This window comes from Chiroxiphia lanceolata, chromosome 18, assembly GCF_009829145.1.
Source record: "Chiroxiphia lanceolata isolate bChiLan1 chromosome 18, bChiLan1.pri, whole genome shotgun sequence".
Lineage (NCBI taxonomy): Eukaryota > Metazoa > Chordata > Aves > Passeriformes > Pipridae > Chiroxiphia > Chiroxiphia lanceolata.
In genome coordinates this window covers 4,471,075-4,492,802 of record NC_045654.1, presented here as the reverse complement: position 1 = coordinate 4,492,802, position 21,728 = coordinate 4,471,075, and the positions used below count along the sequence as shown (strand labels likewise).

The window sequence follows — 21,728 nt, the reverse complement described above, 5'->3', positions numbered from 1 at the left end:
GGTTAGTCTTGAGAGTCAAAACCAGAGCCCCACGCAGCCTAATATTCAAACAGAATAATTTGTCACTGCTTGGTTTGTTTCAGTTGCATTCAGGAAGAGCAAAGCAGAGAGAAGTGACTTTTCCCCTCCTATTTAAAATGGTGGATGAAATGCTGAGAACATCCACATGCAACCTGGAGATATTTATAGTCCCTTTTTTCTCTTGCAGGTCTATTAACTGCAACAGTAGCTTCTCGTATTCACCGGGCAGCCCAGCCTGCCCTGCTCTATTTGGTACCGTTCACTTTATTGCCGCTCCTCACCATGGCCTATTTAAAGGTAAGAGGGGATGGCACGTGGGCAGCAGGAAGCCCTGGGCCAGCTGGCAGCAGAGTCAGTGTCCTTGCAGTGGCAGCAGCTCTCAGGAGGATGATGAGTGTCCCTGAGAGCTCTGGCCCAGAGCTGAGAGACCACTGCTCATCATTTCTTACTGAGAGGAGTTCCTGAAATAGAAGATAATTTAGGTACATAAAGTACCAGTAATTACAAACTAACTAAATTATAAAGTGTTAAATGCTGTTTTAATTAAATAAGTGAGTTTGTCCTTGTCCAGCTTGTCATGAAATACCACATGGACAAAGGCTGAGCAGCAATCAGAGAGGCAGAGCCTTGTTTGCCTGTTCCCAGTCACCTGTTCTGAACAGAAATTTTAGAGTGTACAGTTCCTGTTGAAGCACACATCTGGCACTGTGCAGAGCAGAACATAGGAAAGGGCAGGATTTTCCACCTGCATCATTATTTCCTTCCCATCAGAAACCCCTTTTGGGTAGATCTGCTGCCAAAATAAGTCGTTCTGGACTGATAGGGAAAGGTTTTTTCTTTTTTGTCTTTGTTGTAACTTGCAAAACAGGTGAAGAATAGGTTTGCTCTAAGACACACTTGCAATTCTGTGTGCATTTAAAATCTGATTCTAAGCAGAGTTCAGAGTTTCTGAGGACACGGTCCTTGTGCTGTTTCCCTGCCCAGGGCGATCTACGTCGCATGTGGTCTGAGCCTTTCCACTCCAAGTCCAGCAGCTCCCGTTTCCTGGAAGTATGATGGAACGGACAGGAAGTGACCTGAACTTCTGCCTTGGTCCTTTTCACTTTAACTTGTGGCTTTGTTGTCTCCTAAAGCTGGACTGGCTGGTACTTGGGAAGGTACCAATGACGGGACTTGTATGAAAGGACTTTGTATTAAAGGAGGGAAAGGAACAAAAGCGAAGATCCCGGAGCTCCGCGTGACTCCGGATCTCCTGCAGATGTGGAATTGGGGACCCTTTGTGCAACTGCAGCCACTTTCCTCTTTTCCTCACTCGGATGGATTAGTACCAGACTATTACCTTTGTGAGAGAGGAAGAGACAGACTTGAAACTGAAAACGGCTTGAAGTCGTTCAAAAACTCGTGAACACTAAATGCAAAAACAGTTAAGAAACTGAAGCTTCTTCAGAGAACCCTCGTGGACATTGGGACCAGTCTCCTGCGGGACTTCGGTTTTGAAAAGAACTGAGACAGAAGGTCTTCTGTCACAATATTGGGTTTTTTTGATTTATTAAATATTTCCTGTGGTGTGAGGTTACTTATTAAATCCACAGACATTGAGTGACTTCTTGCAGTATACATATAAAAATTTGTTGTAACAAGTTACATTTCCACCCAGATGTCATGTTGCAGTGAAAAAGGGCACGATTTTTATACATATATATATACACACATATAGATATATATATGAATAAATAAAAAGGAAAACCTGCTAAGATCATGCTGTGTAGCAGACAGGGGCTTGCTGTAATTTTTAGCATGTAGCACAGTTACTCTGGCTTTATGTATATGGATCTACAATGAGCTGCTGTTTTTTTTCCCCCTCCTACAACTGAACCTGCAGTTTAAAACCCAGTGTAGTATTTGTACTGGTTGTACCATGGACTTTAGGGGATATTTGGTTTGATCAATGTAGCAAACTAGGGAAGAAAAAAGTTCAAACCCAGCCCTGTGTGTCTGAGGGGGGAGGAGGTGGGGGTGTCTTTTTTCTTTTTTTTTTCCTCCCTTTTTTTATTTTCTTTTTTTACAAACAGCTCCCTTGCAGGTTTTTAGTAGTTCCTTCTTGACCCAGTGCATGTATTATAGCAGCAATTGTCTTTGTGCTTTCTGATCATAGTAATGTATCACTTGTAAATACATTTTTTCTATTTTCTATTTTTTTGTATTTTTTGCATTTTGTTTCATTAGTGTGCTGTATTTTTCCATGCCCCTGCCCCTTAAAGAAAACAAGAAAAAAAAAAAAGGAAAAAAGAAAAACTGTCCTTTACTGTTGTGACTGGTTGGAGTTTGTGTGTTGACTGCTTTGTACCTGTAGCTTGTTAAAATGTGGATTTTATTCTTTTTTCTTTAAACCAGCAGTTCCAGTTGTTATTTTATTGACTGAAAGGCTTTCCTGAGGTAACTAAACTTTTTTTCTTTAAAGCAGTGTGCCAAGCTGGGTGTGGGGAGCTCTTCCCAAAAGCTGGTAGCTCATTGACAGAAGCTGAGAATTGTTGGTGGGTGGGGAAGGAGGAATGTTCAAGAGTGACTCTGACTGAGCAGGGACACAGTTTGGGTCTGGTTTTGTTCTGGTAGGTGAGGAGGGTTTGGTGAAACACCTGATGCTCTGCCCAGCTGGGGGTACAGCAGGAGCATGTTGGGCATGGCAGGAAATTTCATCCAGCCATGTGTGTGCACTGTCATTAGTTAATGTCATTAATTAACGCCCTCCTCTGTTCTCAGGCAGCTCTGGCACTGATGGCAGAGGAGCTGACGGGGCTGATGTGTCTGAGTGGGCTGGGACACACCTCCAAGACAGCTGGAACATCCCAGGAAACGGTAAGAAACAGCTCAGCCATCTGGGGAGGCCCTAAGATTTAGCAAGTGTGGGTGTGAGTCAGGGGAGATGCTGTGACTTTATTTTTTTATTTAGTTATTTAGTTATTTATTATCACACCACCACCACTCCTCAGTTCTCTCTTAGCTGAAACCATTCCCTCCAGCATGTGCCTGCAGTGTGCATTGTCAGGTACCTGTCACTTTTAAAGGAATTAGTTTTTAACTAAAAACCTGTTTTTTTCTGTCCATAGCAGTTCTTAGATCCCAGACTTGCTAGGGACAACAGAAAGGCGAGTTTCCAGCTACACACCTCAAACCAAAGGTGAATAAAATATTCAGGAGGGTATTCACAGAAAGAAAAAAAAGGCATGTTTTTGGTTGCTTTTTTTTGCCCAGAGGTTCCAAGCAGTGGAATAACAACTTCAGATCCAATTTGCTGCTGCTTTATCTGCCCAGCCCTTGCACCCACCTGACAGTCATGCACAGCTCGGGTGCCATCAGCTTCACAGCAGTTCCCTCTAGCCTTTGGAATTAAAATACAAGGTCTTCCTTTGTCTTGCAGTGGCATTTTTAGGCCATGCCTGGAAAGGATCCCTGTGAACAATTTCTACACTTAGAAGTATTCTGGAAAAAGCTCTAGAAATGCTAATTGATAAATGCTAATTGATAAATGCTTAATGACAATTAGTTCAGCTTTCCAGAAAGTCCCTGGCCTCCCTTGTTCAGCTGTATTGCCCTCCTGCCCCAGGAGAGCAGAGTGTTGTAACTGAACCCTCTGTCTCTGCCCCACAGGTTCCACTGGCACTGCCCAGGTGAGCACACACTGGACTGAAAGGTGTCTGCTGCCCCCTCAGCTGGCAGGAAGAGGGTTTTGGTGCTTTGCAGGGGTTCACTGAAGCATAACTGTCCTAAGGAAAAGCACTTTCCCAGGGCTTTGAGTAAGTTACAGCTGCAAAGCTTTGTCCCACAGCTCTCCCACCCAGACCCACCTCAGCATTCAGGGAGATCACAAGTGGATCCTCCCTGGCTCTGGGCCCTCCCTGCACAGATGGACCTTCTGTCCTTGGCTCCCCAGTCTCTGCCCGAGGATCAAACTATACAGGCTGCTTTGGGTCCCCTGGATTTTGGGAGGCCATGCAGGGCCCGGGTTCCTGTCCCTGTGGGGTCTGGTATGGTTGCTGATGTCACCATCACTTAACAGTCTGTTGAATTCCTTAATAAACTATTTGACACAAAGTCCTGCAGGTGAAATGGCCAAACTACCTACCTGTCAGAATTATCTTAATAACTTTTTCACTCACTTAAGCTTTCTTGCAGGAATGCAAAATGAGGCTGGCAGAAGTGATAGACTGGAGCATATTTATAGCAGAGCTGTCAGAATACGGACCAGAATTGTACCGTACAAATCTGCTGACAGTCTGGAGTCAGTTTTCTGCTGTGACTTTGGGAATAGTCAGCTTAGAAATGGCATTTGTTTGTATTGTGAAATTTCCCTAAGGTCACACTTAACCTTGCAAACACGAGGAGTGCCAAAATGGCCTGGGGTGTGTGGCCAGTCTGTGTGGGCAGAAAGTGTGACAAGTGGAAGCAGGTCAGCCTGGGTCAGTATTGGCCTGTTGGGCACCCAGGGCAGTCGTCACAGCCTCACCCAGCTGGTGTGAGGGCACAGGGCACTGCCTGGGAGCACAGTGTGATCCGTGAGAGAAGGGGAAGCACTCAGGGAATCAGGAAACACATACTGAGGGTTGGGTGGCTTCCCTGCTTAGAATGACCTCTTAGGAGGGGGAAGTGGAGGGAAGGCTCCCAAGTATTTTTCTTTTTATACAAGTAGTGAGTGAGTAGAATTTGAAATTAATTTTTTAAGTAAATGGTAATGAACTCCATTTTTCATTCAAGTTACAGCCCTGTCACATTTTCTTACCTCTATTCCATGTCTTCTTCCTGTTATTCTTACAAGCAGTTGGGTTTTTTACCTCAGGATGTCTTTCAGATTTGGTGTTTTCCCTGCTTTCCAACTTCCCAACATAACCTGAATGTGTGGTCTCTGTTGAGGGCTCTCAACTTGGGCAAAACAAAGTTTTAATTTAAAATCAAAATGTATTTGTCCTTTTTTTCTAACAGCCAACACTGTCAGAAGAGACTGGTGGAGCAGACTGTTGTGCTGTGAAAGCAGTACCGCAGCAGGTTCAGCTGAGTCCTGTACAACTTGCTTGCTTAAACATGGAAGGCTGAAATGGCACTTTGAGGTTGTTTTTTTTTGGAATTGTGTGAAATGGAGTGATGAGCCCTGTCCTGCTGTGCTGTGAGGCCAATGCTTCCAAGGGGGAGCCAGACTCCAGGTGCAGCTCGTCATTCCTGATGAGGGATGGGACAGAAAGGATGTGTTCATGTCTGTGCTCCCCAGGAGTTAAGTATTTCTCACCTGTGTGTATTTAATTGTAGCAGCCCAGAACAGCTCTCCTCTTCCTTTAGTCTGCTGGGAACTCAAATGAAGAATCTGTGAGCTTTATGTGTGATAAAAACATCTATCAATTTTAAGGTCCTTGTTACTGTAACTGTTTCCTAAGAAAGGATTCTAGTTTGGGCTCCCCATTTCATCCCCAGCAATCTGCCTCGTAACCAGTTTCATGTACACTTAGAGCACTGGGGGGCAAAAACCACAATGTCCTTGAGAAGTGTTGCTTTTTGTCCTGGAGAAGTGGCTTAGCTCCTTCCCCTTAATTGTTTCTAATTTATGTATGACCTGATTTTCCCATCTCGGTGCCCCAACTCTGCCATGTTGGCCGAGTTTGTAAAGTGATAAAGAGTTACAGCTTCCCCTGCAACAGCCCCTTCTTCCCAAGGAGAGCCCGGCCCTGCCCACACCTGGCTGGGATGGTGCTGTCTGGGGGTGGCTGGGTAAGAGCTCCTCGTTTAATGCTGCAGAACTCGTTTGTGTTTTGCAATTTCAGCAGTTCCTTTGCAGCAGCCCTGAGGAGCAGAGGCACAGGCAGCACAGAGTTCTCTCAGCCAGCAGCAGTGAGGAGTAAGCTTGTAGTATCTTGCTCTGAGAAGAACCATGGCTTTGCTCTGGGAGCTCTGGGCCTTTTTGTGTAAGTGTGCTGTTTACCCCAGAGCACTGCTGTGACCAGTGCAGTGTCACAGGTCACTGAGCTCTCTCTGACCCTGTGGTAGGAGGGAAGATATTGCATCCAGGCATTCCCAAAAGCAGGTTCTGCCCACAGGCACAGCAGCAGGGCTCTCCCAACAACAGGCCATTACTTGATGCTCCCCACCCAATATTGTCTGCCCACAAGGGATTTGGTCCCTCAGGGTTGTAGGTTCTCCAGGTGTTCTCTGTCAGCCGAGGTGGTCACTGTCACCATGGGGTGTGTACAGGGGCGGTTTCCTTCCACTCTGGAGAGAAGCTGCAGCCAATTAGAGCTGGTAATGAGGGAGGCAACTGCTTACAGCCAGCAAAGGGGATCTGAGAGAAGCAGCTGGATGAGAGAGGAACAGGGCAGCCGGGTGGCAGGAGTGTGACTGACTGCACTGGGTCACCGGGATTCCACTGGAGCTCAGCACATGAGGTCAGTGCAGATGAGCACCGAGCAGGAACTCTGCATTCTTAAGAGTCCTCACATCCCTGCAGCTCCTGTTCTAGCTGCGTGGCTGCAAGGAGAAATTAGTGCAAAATAATATCACACTTCCTCCCACAGAGTCATAGAAGTGAGCCTTCAACAGTCAAAATGGTGACATAGGCTGAAATCAAGCTACAAAAGCGTCTCTCTCCTACAAGCTCTCCATAATGTACAACAGAATCACAGTCACAGTCATGGGAATGGTTTTCCAATAGGACTATTCCTGTTGAATGCATTGCCTGGCTCTGTTTCTGTCAATCCTTATGTCTGGGAGAGCAGCAGCAGAAGCTCAGCACCTGAGGACCTTGCCCCAACACGCTGTTGCCCTCCAGCGCCCTGCAGAGGGATGGATGGGTGACATCACTGAGAACTGGTCTCACTGGTACACACGGGCCCTGCTGCTTTCTGCTTCTGTGTCTTGTGACTGGAAGAAAATAATCTAAATTAATTCACATGTGCATTAAAAAAAAAGAGGGAGGGACTGGTGGTCCTTCAAAGTCTGGTTTTATTTGTCTTCTCTGCTCTCTCACGTATGGCAGAATCCTGCTCTTCCTCTCTCCACACAAGTCTAAATAAATGGCACCACAGGAAAATAACCATTTACCTCTAGTGTACTCCTCTGGACAAGGGGCTGGACCAGACAGTCCAGGTCTTAATCCTCTCCATCTTTTCCTGAGTTTAGAGCTTTTCCTATGGCTGTTGAATCTTCTAAAAGGCAATGTCTTGACAAAGATCATTGACTGAGGACATGTGCTACTGCTAAAGCTTCCTGGTAAGGTTTGTGTGTCATCTGTTTTCCTTCTTGTTGCCCAGAAGGGATTTAAAGGCTGTTACTGCCCCTTCATGCACTTCCTTTCTTATTCATATTGTAGAAGCAGATTTGGGAGCAGAGGTTTCTTTGGCCTTTTTTTTACAAAAAAAGTCTCAGGCACTGCAGCTTTTTTGCCCTTTGCTTCTGTCCCTGCATCCCAGAGCAGCAGAGTGAGGAGGTGCTGGGCTTTGCTGGCCAGTTCAAGGGATTCTTTCTGATCTATGTTTTCACATGTCCACAGAGAGTAACCACAGCCTGTTCTCAGCCCCTCTGTGTGTACGTAATTCCTGCATGTCCTGTCTGGCTCCTCTCCTGCTGGTAGAGGGAAGAAGTGCCCTGCTGCAGGATTACCTCCACACAGCCTGTGTCCAATTAGGAGCTCCCACACAGCTGCATTCCACACCTGAAATTCAAGGCACTGTGACCTGCAGCCTGGATTGGGGTGAAGGGGTCACAGCTCTCAGCACCTCTAACTCTGGCACTGTTTATCCAGTGCCTGGTAGTGACAAATTTTCCAAAACAGGCACTGGCTGGGAAGTGCACAAAGAGAGCTGCTGACTTCACTGAACAGCCAAAGCCATTTTGGCACTACCAAACCCATCCAGCGCTCCAGGAAAAGCCCCACACTGCCCTACCAGCACAGGTTGTCTCCTCCCTCCTGCACTCACAGCTTACAAACCTCAGTCCAGCCACTGTCCAAGGAAGAGTCAGTACATTGTACATTGAGGGTCAGTTACTCATTGGTGAGGAAAACCTCCATCATTGGCCTCATCCAAGAGGGTCAAACTTGATCACTGTTGAGCACCATTACGAGGCACTTGGGCAGTGTGTGGCTCTCCTGGCTGCCTCAGCCTCGGTAGGCCTTGAGCAGTTGGCCTGCAATCACCAGTCTCTGGATCTCACTGGTCCCCTCGTAGATCTCGGTGATCCGGGCGTCCCGGTAGTGCCGCTCCGCCGGCATCTCTGTCACATAGCCCATCCCACCCAGGATCTGGATGGCCTGAAGTAAGAGCAGCAAGTTAGACAGGGAGCAGGGTCAAGGAATTTGTTGTCTACACAACACAAGTACAGCCACTTTAACGGGAACTGAGCCCACTGCAGGTGTAACTGGGAGGGGTGGGACCCAGGGGGGTGACTGCAGCTTGTTTGCAATCAAAAGAATAAACAGCATTTGAGCTGGGTAAGAGCAGTACTGATGTCCCAGACAGAGAATTAATTGTTTCAGAGATATCTGTTAGTGATCCATGTTCAGCTAAGATGCTTTTATTAAGGACAGGGGACACTAAATGGAGATACACAGGGCCTGTTCCAGGTGCAGTGGTGCTGTCTCCCACACTGCTGATCCTACTCAAAACTGCCACTACCCTGGACAGCAGCAGGCACAGATCACTTTAGTAATACAGCTACCACAGGCCAGTATAAATCCCTGCCCCCATCCTGCTCCCCCACAACCCAGAAGAAGGCTGTGCTAACCAGCTTTGGCCACAGGGGTTGAGTAGTTGGTTGGCTGGTTTGTTTAAAAAATAAATTAGTAAATTCCATCCCACCTTCCCAAAGCACTTGTGTTGTGTGACAACCAAACATCCCTCTCCACGTGCTGGATATCAGAGGTGTCAATGGAAGCAGTTACCTGATGAGCAATGGCCGTTGCAGCTTCTGATGCAGCCAGTTTGGCCATCGCCGCTTCCTTTGGGGAAGGAAAACATCACTGAGGGTGCAGCTGTGGCAAAAAGGAATCCCTCACTTGCTTGAACACTCACAGCCCAGCTGTGCAGAGATGGGACTGACGTTGGTGCCAGCTGGGAGCAGCCACCCCTCTCTCCTCGGCTACAACCAGTGCTGAGCGCAGGGACCTGCTCAGAGCGTGGCTCCCTGAGCCTGTGCCCTGCTGTCACCGCTGGACAAATGCAGGGCTGGCAATACCTTAGTGAAGGGCTTCCCGTTGTCCTTCAGCATAGCAGCTCTCCAGGTCAGCAGGCGGGCGCCCTCCAAGGCCACAGCCATGTCTGCCAGCTTAAACTGCAACGACAAACACTGCCTTTGGCCCAGGGCCTCTGCTGCACAAGGACACACAGCTGAATTCTCCCACCCCTGGGGCCACTGGGAGAGGAGCCTCCATCCAAACAACCCGTTTTAACAGTGTTCGGAAATGGAAATTATTACCCTGTTTATCCCAGGTAGTGCAAAGTGCACTGTGTTGCTGACACCATGCCTCAGAGCACACATGGACTTTCCACCAGCCCCAGCTGCCCCGTGTGCCCAGCTCGTACCTGCACTGCCTGGAGCTTTGTGATGGGTGACCCAAAGGCCATTCTCTTCTCAGCATAATCCACAGCACAGTCCAGAGCTGCCTGTGCTATTCCAAGAGCCTGTGAGGCAATTCCAATCCTTCCTCCATCCAGAGTTTGCTGAGAAAGACACAAAATACCTGTTAAGTCAAGTCATACTTTATCAAAAATAGTAGATTCATATTTCTGTTGCTGTGAAGTTCTGTAGCCTCAGAATCCTCTGGTCAGACACCTCCTTGATTCAGAATAGCCCCAGTTATGTAGGAATAGAGAGCTATAACAAGTACTGGGCACTGTGGAGAGAAGGGGAGCAGAAAGGAGAGGTGTTGCTTCTTATTAGCTGAGAAGAAAAAAAGCCCAGTGCAAAATAAGGGAAACAGCACAACAAGAAGCATCTGCTCTGGAACGAGCTGGAAAGAATCCTTTGGCCAGACCCCTGGCTCACTGTGCAGCTCAGTTTACTTTAACTGAAAAATACTGGAAATCTGATAAATTTTCCTCTTTTACTTTCATCATTAGGACACACACTGAAGCATTTTTCAAACTAAGAAGTGAATCCAGTCAATAACCTGACTTAGCTTAAACACCTGCCCATTAGGCTTTTAAGTGGTGACCTGCCTCATTGTGCACAGGAAGAAATTGCAGCACAGGGAGAAAAGGCTTCATCTTCTCAGTCCAGGGCTGAGGGTCTTCAAAAGTGATTGGTGACTGGCAGGTTCTTTTAGTTTAGGACATAATGGAATGGGCTGTGCTCCAGGGAGCTTGGCCATTTCAAAAAACAACAAAGGGTGTTTTGCCCCTACAGAGAGAGCAGTGACCACTTCCAAGGGGCAGTGCCTCACTGCAGGGAACACGCTGTTCCAGCTGCCTGGCTCCTCCTCAGAAGTCACACACATGCCATAACTCAGCTGTCATCCACCTTGAGACACTATCCAGAGGTTTTCCTGGGCCTCCAGGACAACTTCCCTCTGCCACAGTATTTAAGCAACATACCATGTTTTTTCTTTATTTGTGGGTACAAACTGGAGAAATAGAGGGCTGGGAAAGGAGAACACTTAAAATACACCACTCCTGCTGACAGCACCTCAGTGGCATCAGCATTGCTTTAGCTGAGAACTGCCATGATAAAAGTGCTGCCAAGGATCTGTGGTAAATTAACCATTCATCAAGCTGTGGAAATGATTTCTCCCATGGTGGCAAGAGGGGTCAACAGCTTAACATGATATAGAACACCTTATGGGAATGATTCTCAGGGAAGTGATTTACAAAAGGGTAAAACTTGGGAGTTACAGCTGTGTCCTGATCCCTCTCTTACCATGGCGATTTTGAAGCCCATTCCTGGCTGCCCCAGGAGGTTGGCCTTGGGTATCCTGCAGTCCTCAAATATCAGGTTGGCAGTGGAAGAGGCTCGGATTCCCAGCTTGTCCTCTTTCTTCCCCAGTGACAGCCCAGGTGTTGGCATGGGAACCAGGAATGCACTGATGCCCTGCAAAAAGACCCAAACTCCTAAGAATGGTGCCACCTTCCCACTAACCTGGCTGTCCACAAGCTTCCTTTTTCATATTAGTCACATGTCCAGGTAACCAGGAGAAGGGAGGGGAGAGCTGAGACAGCACAAAGCCAGTGCACATCAGCCCCTCCTCTGCTCGATGCCTGCATGACCCTAAAAGCAGAATATCCAGACCTTTGCAAAGTGTTTCTCCCACACAACTCCTTCACTCCCGCCTTTTTCCTGTCTGATCCAAAGGAACTTACCTTGTGCTTCAGGGATTTGTCTGTCGTGGCAAACACCACAGTGGCCGAGGCGTCCCAGGCGTTGGTGATCCAGGCCTTGGTGCCGTTCAGAACCCACTCGTCCCCGTCCAGCCGCGCCACCGTGGAGGCCGCGCCCGCGTCGCTGCCGTTCCCTGGGCAAGGCACCACCAAACCAGCCTCAGGCCCCCTGTGCCAGCCTGGGGGACAAACCCACCCCCTGCCCACACCCCCTCAGCTCACGGCACCTCCTCCACTGTGGCAGTGTCACCACTGTCCCTCCCACGGGACCCAGACAGGGAGCAGAAAGGCCAATGTGTCCAGAGCTCCGCTCACTGAGGGGATGAGCATTTTCAGCTGGGACCAAGTTCACACCTTGGGCACTGGGACTGCACTTAGAACTGCTACAAACCACCTTTCTGCAAACTGTTAAAATTTCACAGACCCGAAACCCACCCTAAACCCAACCAAGGAAAGAAGCAACAGGGATGGTAACAGTCACATCACCTGGTTCACTGAGGGCAAAACATCCAATTTTCTCTCCACTGGTGAAGGGAGCAATCCACTTGTGCTTCTGCTCTTCGGAGCCAAACTTAAGTATTGGCCCTAAATACAGGGACTTTAATAATTGAGTGTTGTTAGTGCCTCTTAAAGGTACAGCCAATCCAGTAACTCCCTCATGCCTACGTGCTCTCCAACACACCAGAACCCACCACAGGAACAGACCCACTTCTCCCAGGTACCCCTCCCCATCAGTAACCCCCCAGTGCCAGCCAGGCTGCACCCCTGTCCCTCACACTCACGTTGTTGACGCTGACGATGACGCCTGTGGAGGCGCAGCCCCTGCTGATCTCCTCCACGGCAATGGAATAGGCCAGGTAGTCCAGGCCTGCTCCTTTGTACTTCTCTGGCACATCCATAGCCAGCAGCCCCAGGCTACCCATCTTCTTCACCTGCACACAGGGAATGGAGAGGTCAGATCCTCTGCACCACCAGTGTCCCACAACATACACACAAACACAGGGAGATAAGGAAGGGTTGTGGGAGGGTTGCACCCAGAGGAAAAGACGCCACGACTCCCACGAAATGGGAATCTGACTGTACAGACTGCTCAGTGTCCCCAGGGCCTGGTGAATTCAGCAGGAGCTGTACTTGGTCATTGTTACTTAGGCTCTTGCTAGTGTAAAAAGGTCTCTTCAGCACCAGGAAAGGGGGAGCCTTGAGAAGGTGAAATCAGGAGACAGAACCTCACCAGCACTTCCTCAGCCTCGCACCAAAGCTTCTCCCCTTGCATGTCTCCTGTCAGTAGGAAGATTTCAATGGGACATCTAACTGATAAAAATCATCAGAACTTTACCTCTGAGTCTGCTGAGCTTCAGCCTAGGACTGCACAGGGGAAGAATTTTATAGAATGAATGACCCACAGAACACATTGCAAGAAGGTGATTGTTTTTTCATTCCCATTAAAGCCAGATTTTGCTTCCCACAGAATTTAAGCTGGTTACATTCCACACTGTTCCACCCCAAATTCCTCAGCTGGACCCCTGGCTCTGCAACCATAAACTCTTCACAGTCTCACTATAAGTCTCTTGTTAATGTTTTGCAACATAGAAGAGAAAAAACAAGCTTTGCTTTGTTTTCATATTTAACATGTCAAGTTTCTGGTGCTGCAAAAATAAGGTGTTACCAGCCCGTTTGCTTTAAGAGAAACCTGGGGGAATTTTTAAACAAATAATTTCCCTCCTGTAAGGATACCCAACACACCAGTCCTTGACATCCAATCCAGAGGATGAACAGGACAGAAACTCCTTCTATGTTGCTTTATAATCGCTGTTTACATTTTCAGTTTTTCCCTACACATTCAAGTGAAAAGACTCAAAATCAAATGTAAAATTCACAGATGAGAACAGTAAGGAAAAGAGTTGTTTTCTTCCTTTGAGTAAGTGTGACTTTCCTGGCTACCTTCCTTACTCCTTAATAGAAAGAGGAGTGTGACAAAACTCACATGCCTCCAACTGTGCTTGTTTGGAGCCTCTTGGGTAACACAACAGAATCTGTTTTTCTGAAGCCACACAGAGACTACTACACTGCTGTGTTTTTCCACAACAGAAATCACAGGTTTGGCTGGCATCTCAATTTGTTCACAGTCCCAGAGGATGACCAACAGGCATCTCTTATCTCCTAATCACTTCTTTCCACCATCTGAAATGCACTCAGGTCATCTCTGCCTCCTCACTATAAACTGTTTTTATGGTAATGTGCAACCTTTAAAAGTATTTTATAATACACTGATTTTATAATAATATTTTATTTTATAATAAATTGATTTTAAAATAAATTGATTTTATAATAAATTTATTTTATAACTCAATTGTTTTATAGCCCATAGGTATGTCGGTAAGAGAACTGAAAATTCAGCAGTACTAAAGCCAGATACAGAGAGACACAAGTAAAGGTGAAGAGCTCAAAACGTCCTGTGGGCTTTAAGACCTCCATACTCACAGAACTCTCCCACAAGTTGGCCTGAACTTCAGTTTTCCGCTGCTCTGGAGCTGGACGCACATTTTGCCTCAGCCCGGACGGTCCCGCCCCAGAGCAGCGGCCGGGGGGGCTCCGGCTGTGCCATTCCCGCTCCTTATGCCCACCTGCTCGGCCGGGAAGCGGTGCTCCTTGTCCAGCTGCGCCGCCAGTGGCATCAGCTCCTTTTCAGCGAAGTCCCGCACGGTCTCCCGCAGCATCTGGTGCGTCTCGGGCAGCTCCGCGCTCTGGTACACGGTGTGCAGGCGGCGGCACCGCAGGGACAGCGCTGCAACGGGGACGGGGCTCAGCGCCGGTGCCGCTGGGGTACGAGTGGGAGGAGGAGAAGGGACTTTTCCTGAAGGACCCACGGGCCCCCCTCCCCGGGACCACAGCCGTGGCTCCCCTCAAGGGCGGCGCCGCCCGCGCGCCTGAGGGGACCCGCCTCAGGCAGGGCCTGAAGGGCACCGGGGCGCCGCCTCCCGCGCAGGCCGCGGCCCCTTCCCGCCCCTCCCGCGTGCCCCGCAGTCCCCCTTGAGCAGCCGCGGCGCTACGAGGCTCCTCTCGGCCTCCCCCCCTCACCCCGGGGGGCTCCGCCGAGGGCCACGATCGCCGCCATCGCCATCGCACCGCCTCACGGAGCGCACGCTCCGCGCATGCGCCGCAGCAGCGCCCCCTGGCGGCGCAGGACCAGCCCCTCCCTTCAGCCCCCGGCCCCGCCCCTCCCCTCCCGGCCCCGCCCCCGGCCCCGCCCCCGGCCCTCAGCGCGGCCCCGCACAAGGAGGAAGGTCCTTTATTCCTCTTGCTGGTGACAAAATCAGGGGCTGTACAAATACAGCGGCACCGGGGGCCGCACGGACACCCCGGCACCCCCGCGGGCACCAGGGCACGGAGGGGACAGCACGGAGGAGTCCACGCGCCAGCAGCCCAAGGCCACACTGTGAGAGATATAAATAAATGTCCTGTGACAGCACTGGGATCCGGGCAGGAGAGGGGGGTGCTGGTGATCGTCCCGTTGCTGCAGAGGAAGAGGTGCTGCCTCCATCAGGCTGCCTTCCCTTAGCCTTGTCCTCAGCATAAAGCTCCAGGAGAGTCCGTGGGTCTCACTGACAGCCAGGCGGGCTCTGGGCAGCGCGAAGGAGCTCCGTGGGATGGGACAGCAGGGCAGAATGCGGGGAAACAGCTGAAGAGGAGGTGATGAAACACAGAACTGAGATGTAGAGTTGCTACATTTGGACCTTACTGCTTCACCACTACCTTCCTCGTTCATTTCTGTCTGCTGAACATCTGTTTCATTCTTCCTGAACCCTCAGATAAGTGGAACAAACATCCCCAAGCACCAAAGAGAAGCCTGCTGCTCCTCTGCAGCAAGAAACATTGAAAATCCTCAGGAAAACACATAAAGGAAGACACTTCCTACCAAAAACAGAGGACAGGGACAGCAGTATCCAGTCCATACAATAAGAGATAATCTTCTTTCACAAGGTGCAATATGTATTCCACACTCAGGTCATGAAAATAGTTCTCCAGAAAGCTTGCTGGCATGGATCCAAAGCACTTGCCTCAAAGATGTGAAAAAGAGGTCCTTGCACTAATAGGGCAAATACTGGAAAAACTTAGCATGAGTTTATGGGTTTGGTCCCTTTTTTCGTTAGAGCAGAACTCAGTATGATCCCAACTGTTTTTTCTTTCCAATTCAGCATACAACCTGAGAGAAGCTGTCTGCACAGATACCTTTTCCCTTGCTCAAACTCCAGCTGACTCTGAGAGCATCTCCCCTGCCTGCAGCACCTGGCTAGGACTGACCATGACAAGGATGTGATCCCATTGGAATTTCTTCTTAACTCACTGGCATATGTAGCTTTGACCCATCATTAAAGCATCAGAGCACACACTCTGGAAGGAAACTGGTCTGTTAAACCGTATTTACCAAAGACATCATCCCTGCCACAAAGAAAAGAGGCTTTATAAAAAGTATATAAGCGAAAAGGAATCCTAGGGAAGCGACTAAAGTAGGGAGAGGAGTTTGGAAATCCCTGACTTTCTGGATTACAATCAACTTTTTCAGTGCTGGCTTGCCCTCTTGTAGGGACTCTTTTTTTTCCCTGCAGCATGCACTTTGGGCAAAGACCACCTGATTTGGTAAAGCAGACAAATTCAGCTACAAACCACGGGGTGCTACTGCTGCCTGCGAGTCTCCCGGTTTTCCTCCAGTTTTCCTTTTCCTTATTGCTGAATGGCTGATACATTCACCAGCGCGAAAGCCACCGCGCCGGTGCTGTTTCCTGGTCTCTGCCGAAGGCAAAGGACAGCAGGAGTTATTCCCTTTCCCTGCCGGCACCGCACACCGGCAGCGCGCTCCGCCGCCAGCAGCCGCTAGATGGGGCGCGCTCCCCGTGCGCGCCCCCGCCGGTGCCCGCCCGCGCCGGCCACGGGCCCTTCTGCCTTTGAGGAACCTTTACACACTGACACAGAAAACAGACGGGCATCACCACACTTCACAAGAAACGCAAGCGGTTGCTTCGTAATAGGAAGTGTGATAAAAGTAATATTTGAAGGCACCTGGATCTATACTACTTACAAAATTCAGCTCAACATGCTAAAGCTTCCCAGGGAATAACTAGCAGGCTCTTCAGACACTGCTTCTGAGCACTTCAGGGTGAAAACCACACTTCCAGGCAGTTCTGCCTTATTGCATGTAACTCACAGCAAGACAAACGCTTCCCACCTCACTGGCACCACAGGAGGCCTGCTGAAGACACTCACTGCAAGAGGCTTCTCGAGCTCCACCTTCCCAGCAGCTTTAACTAATCCTGAAATAACCAAACAAGATTGCCTAAGTGCCTGTGGAGATGCTGGAGGGGATCCATGGTAGCAGAATGGTTCTTCATCTTTCAACCACGCAGACCTTGCCCCTCCGCATTCCCAAGACATTTGTTGTGGTTGCTCATGATTAATGCTCCACCCAGAACAGGTCATTTGTTGTGGTTAATCATAATTAAGTATCTTCCCAAGAGCTGGAGATTCTTTCATGGCTGCCACCCCACACACTTTCCCTGCTCACCCTGGTGCCAGCTGATGTTCCATGCCAAAGTTACTTCCATTAATCTGGAGGTAAAGGCAGTGGTTTCCTGTTGCTGTCTACACATTAATAAGCTCTGGTTTGTGATGCCCCACTCAATCCTGCTTAAACAAACTACGCTGAGTCTTACTTAACACAACAGGTAACCAGCCATATCCACCAAGGAGACAGGTTTCATCTGTCTCAAGAACAAATGGAACTAATGTTAGAGAAGGTCTCTAGTCTAGACACAACCTAACTCCCACGTACAAGAGACACAGCTGATCAGCCCAGTGTGGAGACAGGAAAAGTGCCAGTCTCAAGAGCCAGCAAAACTGGCAGAAAAGGGTTTTCATAGATGAGATTTTGCATGGTCAGGAGCCAGGCCCCAGTATGGCTACTGGCAACACACAGGTCCCCTCTTCCCACTGCATGGTGCTATCTCCCATCACCAGATCCCAAACACAGCTGTGAAACACTCCCTCTGGTCTGGTGGTATCTACCTTGACAGAACTTCCTAAACCATAAATAAGCAGCTGAGTAGGCAAAGCAGCGATGGGAACCCCAGCAGCTAAAAAGAAAATCATGTACATTCTCACTTTCCAAGGATCCCACTCCGTAACACTGAGCGAACTGACCCAGGAAGCTTTTAGTACTAAATACCTCCACTGAAACAAAGCAAATGAGCTGGTGCTCCTCATAGCACCTCTGACAGATCATTTGAGTTTAGAAGTATAGACTGAAGCCTGGGAAACTCTGCTTCCTACACATTTTTCAAGTGATTCTCCACATTCTCCCTTTTTCCTCTAAGCCCCACTCCCCTACACCCCAGCCAGGCTGACAATGTGCTGTCCATCTAAAAAGCAACACATTCTGTAGCAAGAGCCAAAATTCCTACACAAAGGGAAGCAGGAGAAATGGTAAACATAGTGAGATTAACTTCAGCTCTAAGGTTGACCCCTGAGCTCTAACATGCAACAATTTGCTGACAAGAGCTCAAAGAGAAATGCTATCAGAGCAACAAAACCTTTTTTCCCTATCTCGTATCTCTAGTGAAATCTCTTGCAAAACACAGATTAAACTATTCTCAGGGGCAGCTCCAGCCCCCAGAGGCAGATGGAAGATTCCTGCACTGTTTAGAAGCGGAATTAGTCTCTTAGTTTATCTTTCTCGCTGCAGAATACTGGGATGCACCCTAAAAAGCAATGTCAGCCATGCTACAAACTAAACCACTGTGCACTAAAGAGAGGATTTATCCAACCAGAGAAGAGATCTGCTCTTCAGGCATCACTGGTTACTTGAAGGGGTAAGATTTTTCCAGCTAAGAAAAAGCTTAACACAAACAATCTGACCTCTTCAAAGAGAGCAGTCACCCAAGAGGTGAAGCATCAGAAGCACTAAAAGTGCAACCTAACTATAAAGACTAAGAGCAAGAATTGTGCCTCTTATCCACAACCTAACCAAGGTGTCAGAAGGTAGCCAGGAACACAGAAGGAGAGGCAGGATATGCTGAGTGTCGGATAGAGAAGTGTTGCAGGGAGATTTCCTTCAGGAGCCTTCGCCTTTGCTTCATGTCCTCAGCCTCATGCACGGAGAAAAGGTTTGGCAAGAAGCCTTGTTGCACGAGACAGCAACTCCAGTCTGCTCCTGCACATCTGGAATGGTTAATGGCATCACAGCATCCAGCAGACAGGATGGCTACTGTCCCCCATTGTAAGCATAGTCGGCCTTGTTGTGCATTATCAACTTGTTGTCCACAAAGTAAAAGCTGTCCGAGCGCGTCTCGTACGGGTTTTCAACCATCAGACGGACTGTAAAGAGAAAGCTTCATTACATTCAACAGCCTGCCACTGTCAGGATAAAAAGGGCTCTGCCACTCCACTGCATTTACCAGGCTGATGCTCTGCCCTACCCAAGGGAGAGAAGCCAACTGCTGCTGAGCGCACTTCAAAGGCTCCGGCCTGCCCTTTCTTCCTATTCACAAGACAAGTGCTGTTAAAAGCAAACAAAGGGGGATCAAGCAATTTTACTCAAAAGGACCTTGGCAACTGACTGGAGCAGAGCAGTGATCACATCTGTAAGCAGGAGCACTCCCCACACGTACACAGGCAGGGTAGAAACCCTGTGTCTCCTCCTGCATCCAGGCAGCCCCAGGAGGGCTCACGTGCTCCTGCTCTATCCACCCCCTGAGGTCAAACATACCCCACTCAATGTGTATTTGCAGAGATCTAGGCAGGCTCAAACACACCCCCTCAGTTCTGTTCCAAAGCAGGAGGCTCAAGCCCTAACAAAGTAAGCGCTAAAAACAGATGGGTGGCTACCAAAAGAACCCCTTTTCAGGATTTTGTTTTCTTCTAGGCTACACTAGGAGGCATTAGGTGTGTCAGCCCTCTGACTCTGATCAGTTCTCGCAGCCTGTGACTTAGCACAGGTTGTCTTAGGCTTTCATTTTCAAAGGAGGAGGCTTTGCAGCACAAATGTGTAATTCAGACAAGATTACACACTGCTCAAACCAGGAACCTGTATCTGTTTGTTCCTGTCGCCTCCATCCCAGTCACAACTTCTTTTACAAGCAGAGATAGGGAGAAAATGAGCAGATGCACACAAACAAAACACCACTCAGTGTGGCAAAGGAGGTACTTACTAAGGTCTTCTGAGAGCTGAGGGAATTCATAGATGTGTTCACATGTGTTCCTGCTACTGGGGATGCAGAAGCCAAAATCAAAGTCAAAGTTCTTCAGCAAACGATCTCGGAAGTAATGCCTCTCAATCATTCGGAAGTTTGACACCGGCTTTTCTCCCACTGTGAATTCCACTCTGCACACAGAAAGTAGGAAAAAGCAGCTAAGATGATATTCCTCTCTTCCTATTGGAAAGAACAGAGCCTTGGACCTGAGGCTACACAAGTGTGCAACAGATCATTCCAGAGAGAGACATCGATATTTGTAGTGTAAGATGGGCCCTCTCCAGTCTTTGACACAGTTTTGTTATAAACTGTCAAGTGACACTTTGTAAACACCCGACTCTCCCCTCATTCCATGAATCCCTACTCACGTTGCACCGACGGTCCGAAGCCGGAGGAACGCTGGGGTGAACTGGTACCGAACGAAGCGACCTGCACTCGCGTCCAGTTCACTGCTGTCCTCCTCATCCTCCTCCTCGTGCTCTGGAAAACACACATCGTGCTCAGAGTTACTCTGCTGATACTGTGTGTCCATGTAAGGTGATACTGGCCAACCAGTGCATCAGTACAGGTTGGCTATTGCTTAGGTACTGAATGTAAATACATTTAATAATTGGTCTGATTCTTATACTGGCACTAAGTAAAAATCTAAAAGATTTGCAGTGACAGTTGGTATTTGGTGGCTTCAGAGCTGATCTCACAGGATACACCCCATCACACGAAAGCACATGAAAGCAACTCTGTACCATAACAAGCCCAAAAAGGAAAGATTTGCAGCTGATAGGACTCCCCCATCTCACGAAAATCACATTTTTATGACAAGTTTCTCAGCAGACCTATGCAGTCCTATGCTTAAAGGCAAGGAATTCAGTCACCAGGACATATCAAAGGACCTTTCTGTTTGGTCTGCGTGGGTCCTGCATTGCAACTTCTCAGCTCTCTGAGTCTCTACTGTCCCTGCAATGTTAGTGTGATGTACCTGAGGCAGACGGCTTTGCAATTTCAAACAGCACTGTTCCAGTTTCAAGGTCCCGGATCTTAAACCTGGTGAAGTCAATGTTGTAAATGTTGTCCTCAGGTTTGCATAAATAATCTAGAAGAGAGAAAAAACACATAGTAACATTTCAAAATACCCCTGATCACTTATCAAATTAATTTCCTTTTTTGCTACCGCCAGCCCGTTAAGGGGCTCATTGTTTTACAGAAGCTTCATGAAAGCAGGGCAAAGTTAAGGATAGAAGAAACAAAGGCACGGTAGGTGCCAGGTAGCGGAGGGAGAAAGGGAAAGGATCGGGGCAGAAAAGCAGAGATCAGCATCCCAGCAGAAAACAAAGACAAAACGAAAAACCCCCACAAAAAAAAAACCGAACACCCCAAACTTTCTGGAAGTTGTAAGGAAGCTGCCGGTGGGCACACCCCGCTCTGCTGCGGCCACCGCCGCCCGAGTGCTCCGTCCCCGCCGCTTCCCCCGGGACCCGCCGCTCCCGCCCCGGGGGCCCGTCCCGCAGAGCCCCGCGGAGCCCGCGCCGGGCCCGGCCCTCACTCACTCTCCGTCACCCGGCACAGCCCCAGGACGTGCTCGGGCCGGACGGTCTCCAGCGCCAGCAATTCGGACTCGGTCCAGGGCGGCCGCGGCGCCGCGTCGGCCGATCCGCGTCGGCCCCGCAGGCGGCTCAGCGGCCCCGCGGATCCCGGCGGCGGCTTCTTGTCCGGCCCCGCCGCCGCCGCCGCCGCCGCCCGCGCCCTGGAGCCGCTCATGGCCGCCGCCAAGATGGCCGCCGCCCGCCTCGGTAGCTATGGGAGCGCGGGGCGGGGCGGGGCAAGGGGGCCGTTGCCCGGCAACGCCGCGCCCGAAGCTCAGCAGGGTCCGGCGCGGCCGCGCCCGGATGGGTGACCCCAGAGCCACGGCATCGGGACCCCCGGGTGCGCAGCGGGACGGGACGGGGGGGAAGGGGAATTACCTGAGGGGAAAAAAAAAACACAAGAAACAGGCAAAACCAGCCCTCCTCCCGCTGCCCCGCTGCCGGCGGCCAGCCCCCGCCCCGTTCCTGCCTGGGGAGCCGGGCATCACCCCTCGCTGGCATCACCCCGGTGACGAAAGCACGGCCGGCGATCACAG

The 21,728-nt window shown here is 49.5% G+C and overlaps 2 protein-coding genes across 6 annotated transcripts in view; one reads left to right on the top strand and one right to left on the bottom strand.

The window, feature by feature from the left end:
• The window catches only part of SPPL3 (signal peptide peptidase like 3), a 54,636-nt gene extending 52,347 nt beyond the window's left edge, over positions 1 to 2,289 (top strand). For both annotated transcript variants that reach the window (XM_032705836.1, XM_032705837.1), the window contains exons 10-11: positions 209 to 318; positions 1,006 to 2,289. In XM_032705836.1, coding sequence (XP_032561727.1) covers positions 209 to 318; positions 1,006 to 1,077 — 182 coding nt within the window. In that variant the 3' untranslated portion in view covers positions 1,078 to 2,289. The remainder of the gene's footprint in view (positions 1 to 208; positions 319 to 1,005) is intronic.
• A 4,695-nt stretch (positions 2,290 to 6,984) lies between these two features.
• ACADS (acyl-CoA dehydrogenase short chain) lies at positions 6,985 to 21,386 on the bottom strand. 4 transcript variants are annotated; one of them, XM_032705832.1, is made up of 13 exons: positions 21,157 to 21,386; positions 20,589 to 20,702; positions 19,981 to 20,092; positions 19,571 to 19,743; positions 13,994 to 14,154; positions 12,152 to 12,301; positions 11,856 to 11,967; positions 11,352 to 11,503; positions 10,912 to 11,082; positions 9,579 to 9,716; positions 9,232 to 9,327; positions 8,939 to 8,995; positions 6,985 to 8,308 (listed from the first exon to the last, which is right to left on the bottom strand). In XM_032705832.1, exons 1-13 carry the CDS (start codon positions 21,365 to 21,367, stop codon positions 8,156 to 8,158), a joined length of 1,800 nt encoding a protein of 599 aa, XP_032561723.1. In that variant the 5' UTR covers positions 21,368 to 21,386; the 3' UTR covers positions 6,985 to 8,155. The 4 variants fall into 4 exon arrangements, 3 of the variants coding, with proteins under 3 accessions (XP_032561723.1, XP_032561725.1, XP_032561726.1); XM_032705834.1 differs by lacking the exons at positions 19,571 to 19,743; positions 19,981 to 20,092; positions 20,589 to 20,702; positions 21,157 to 21,386 and adding an exon at positions 14,448 to 14,540; XR_004360166.1 differs by lacking the exons at positions 6,985 to 8,308; positions 8,939 to 8,995; positions 9,232 to 9,327; ... (4 more) ...; positions 12,152 to 12,301; positions 13,994 to 14,154 and adding exons at positions 14,641 to 15,048; positions 18,279 to 18,737.
• Positions 21,387 to 21,728: the final 342 nt, after the last annotated feature.

Coding starts and splice junctions, on each gene's coding strand:
- ACADS (XM_032705832.1), bottom strand. CDS start 21,367: ATGAGCGGCTCCAGGGCGCGGGCGGCGGCGGCGGCGGCGGCGGGGCCG. Junction 14,155..19,570: donor TCAGCTCTCAGAAGACCTTA/GTAAGTACCTCC, acceptor TCCCCGTTGCAG/CGCTGTCCCTGCGGTGCCGC. Junction 11,968..12,151: donor TCATCGTCAGCGTCAACAAC/GTGAGTGTGAGG, acceptor CAATTATTAAAG/TCCCTGTATTTAGGGCCAAT.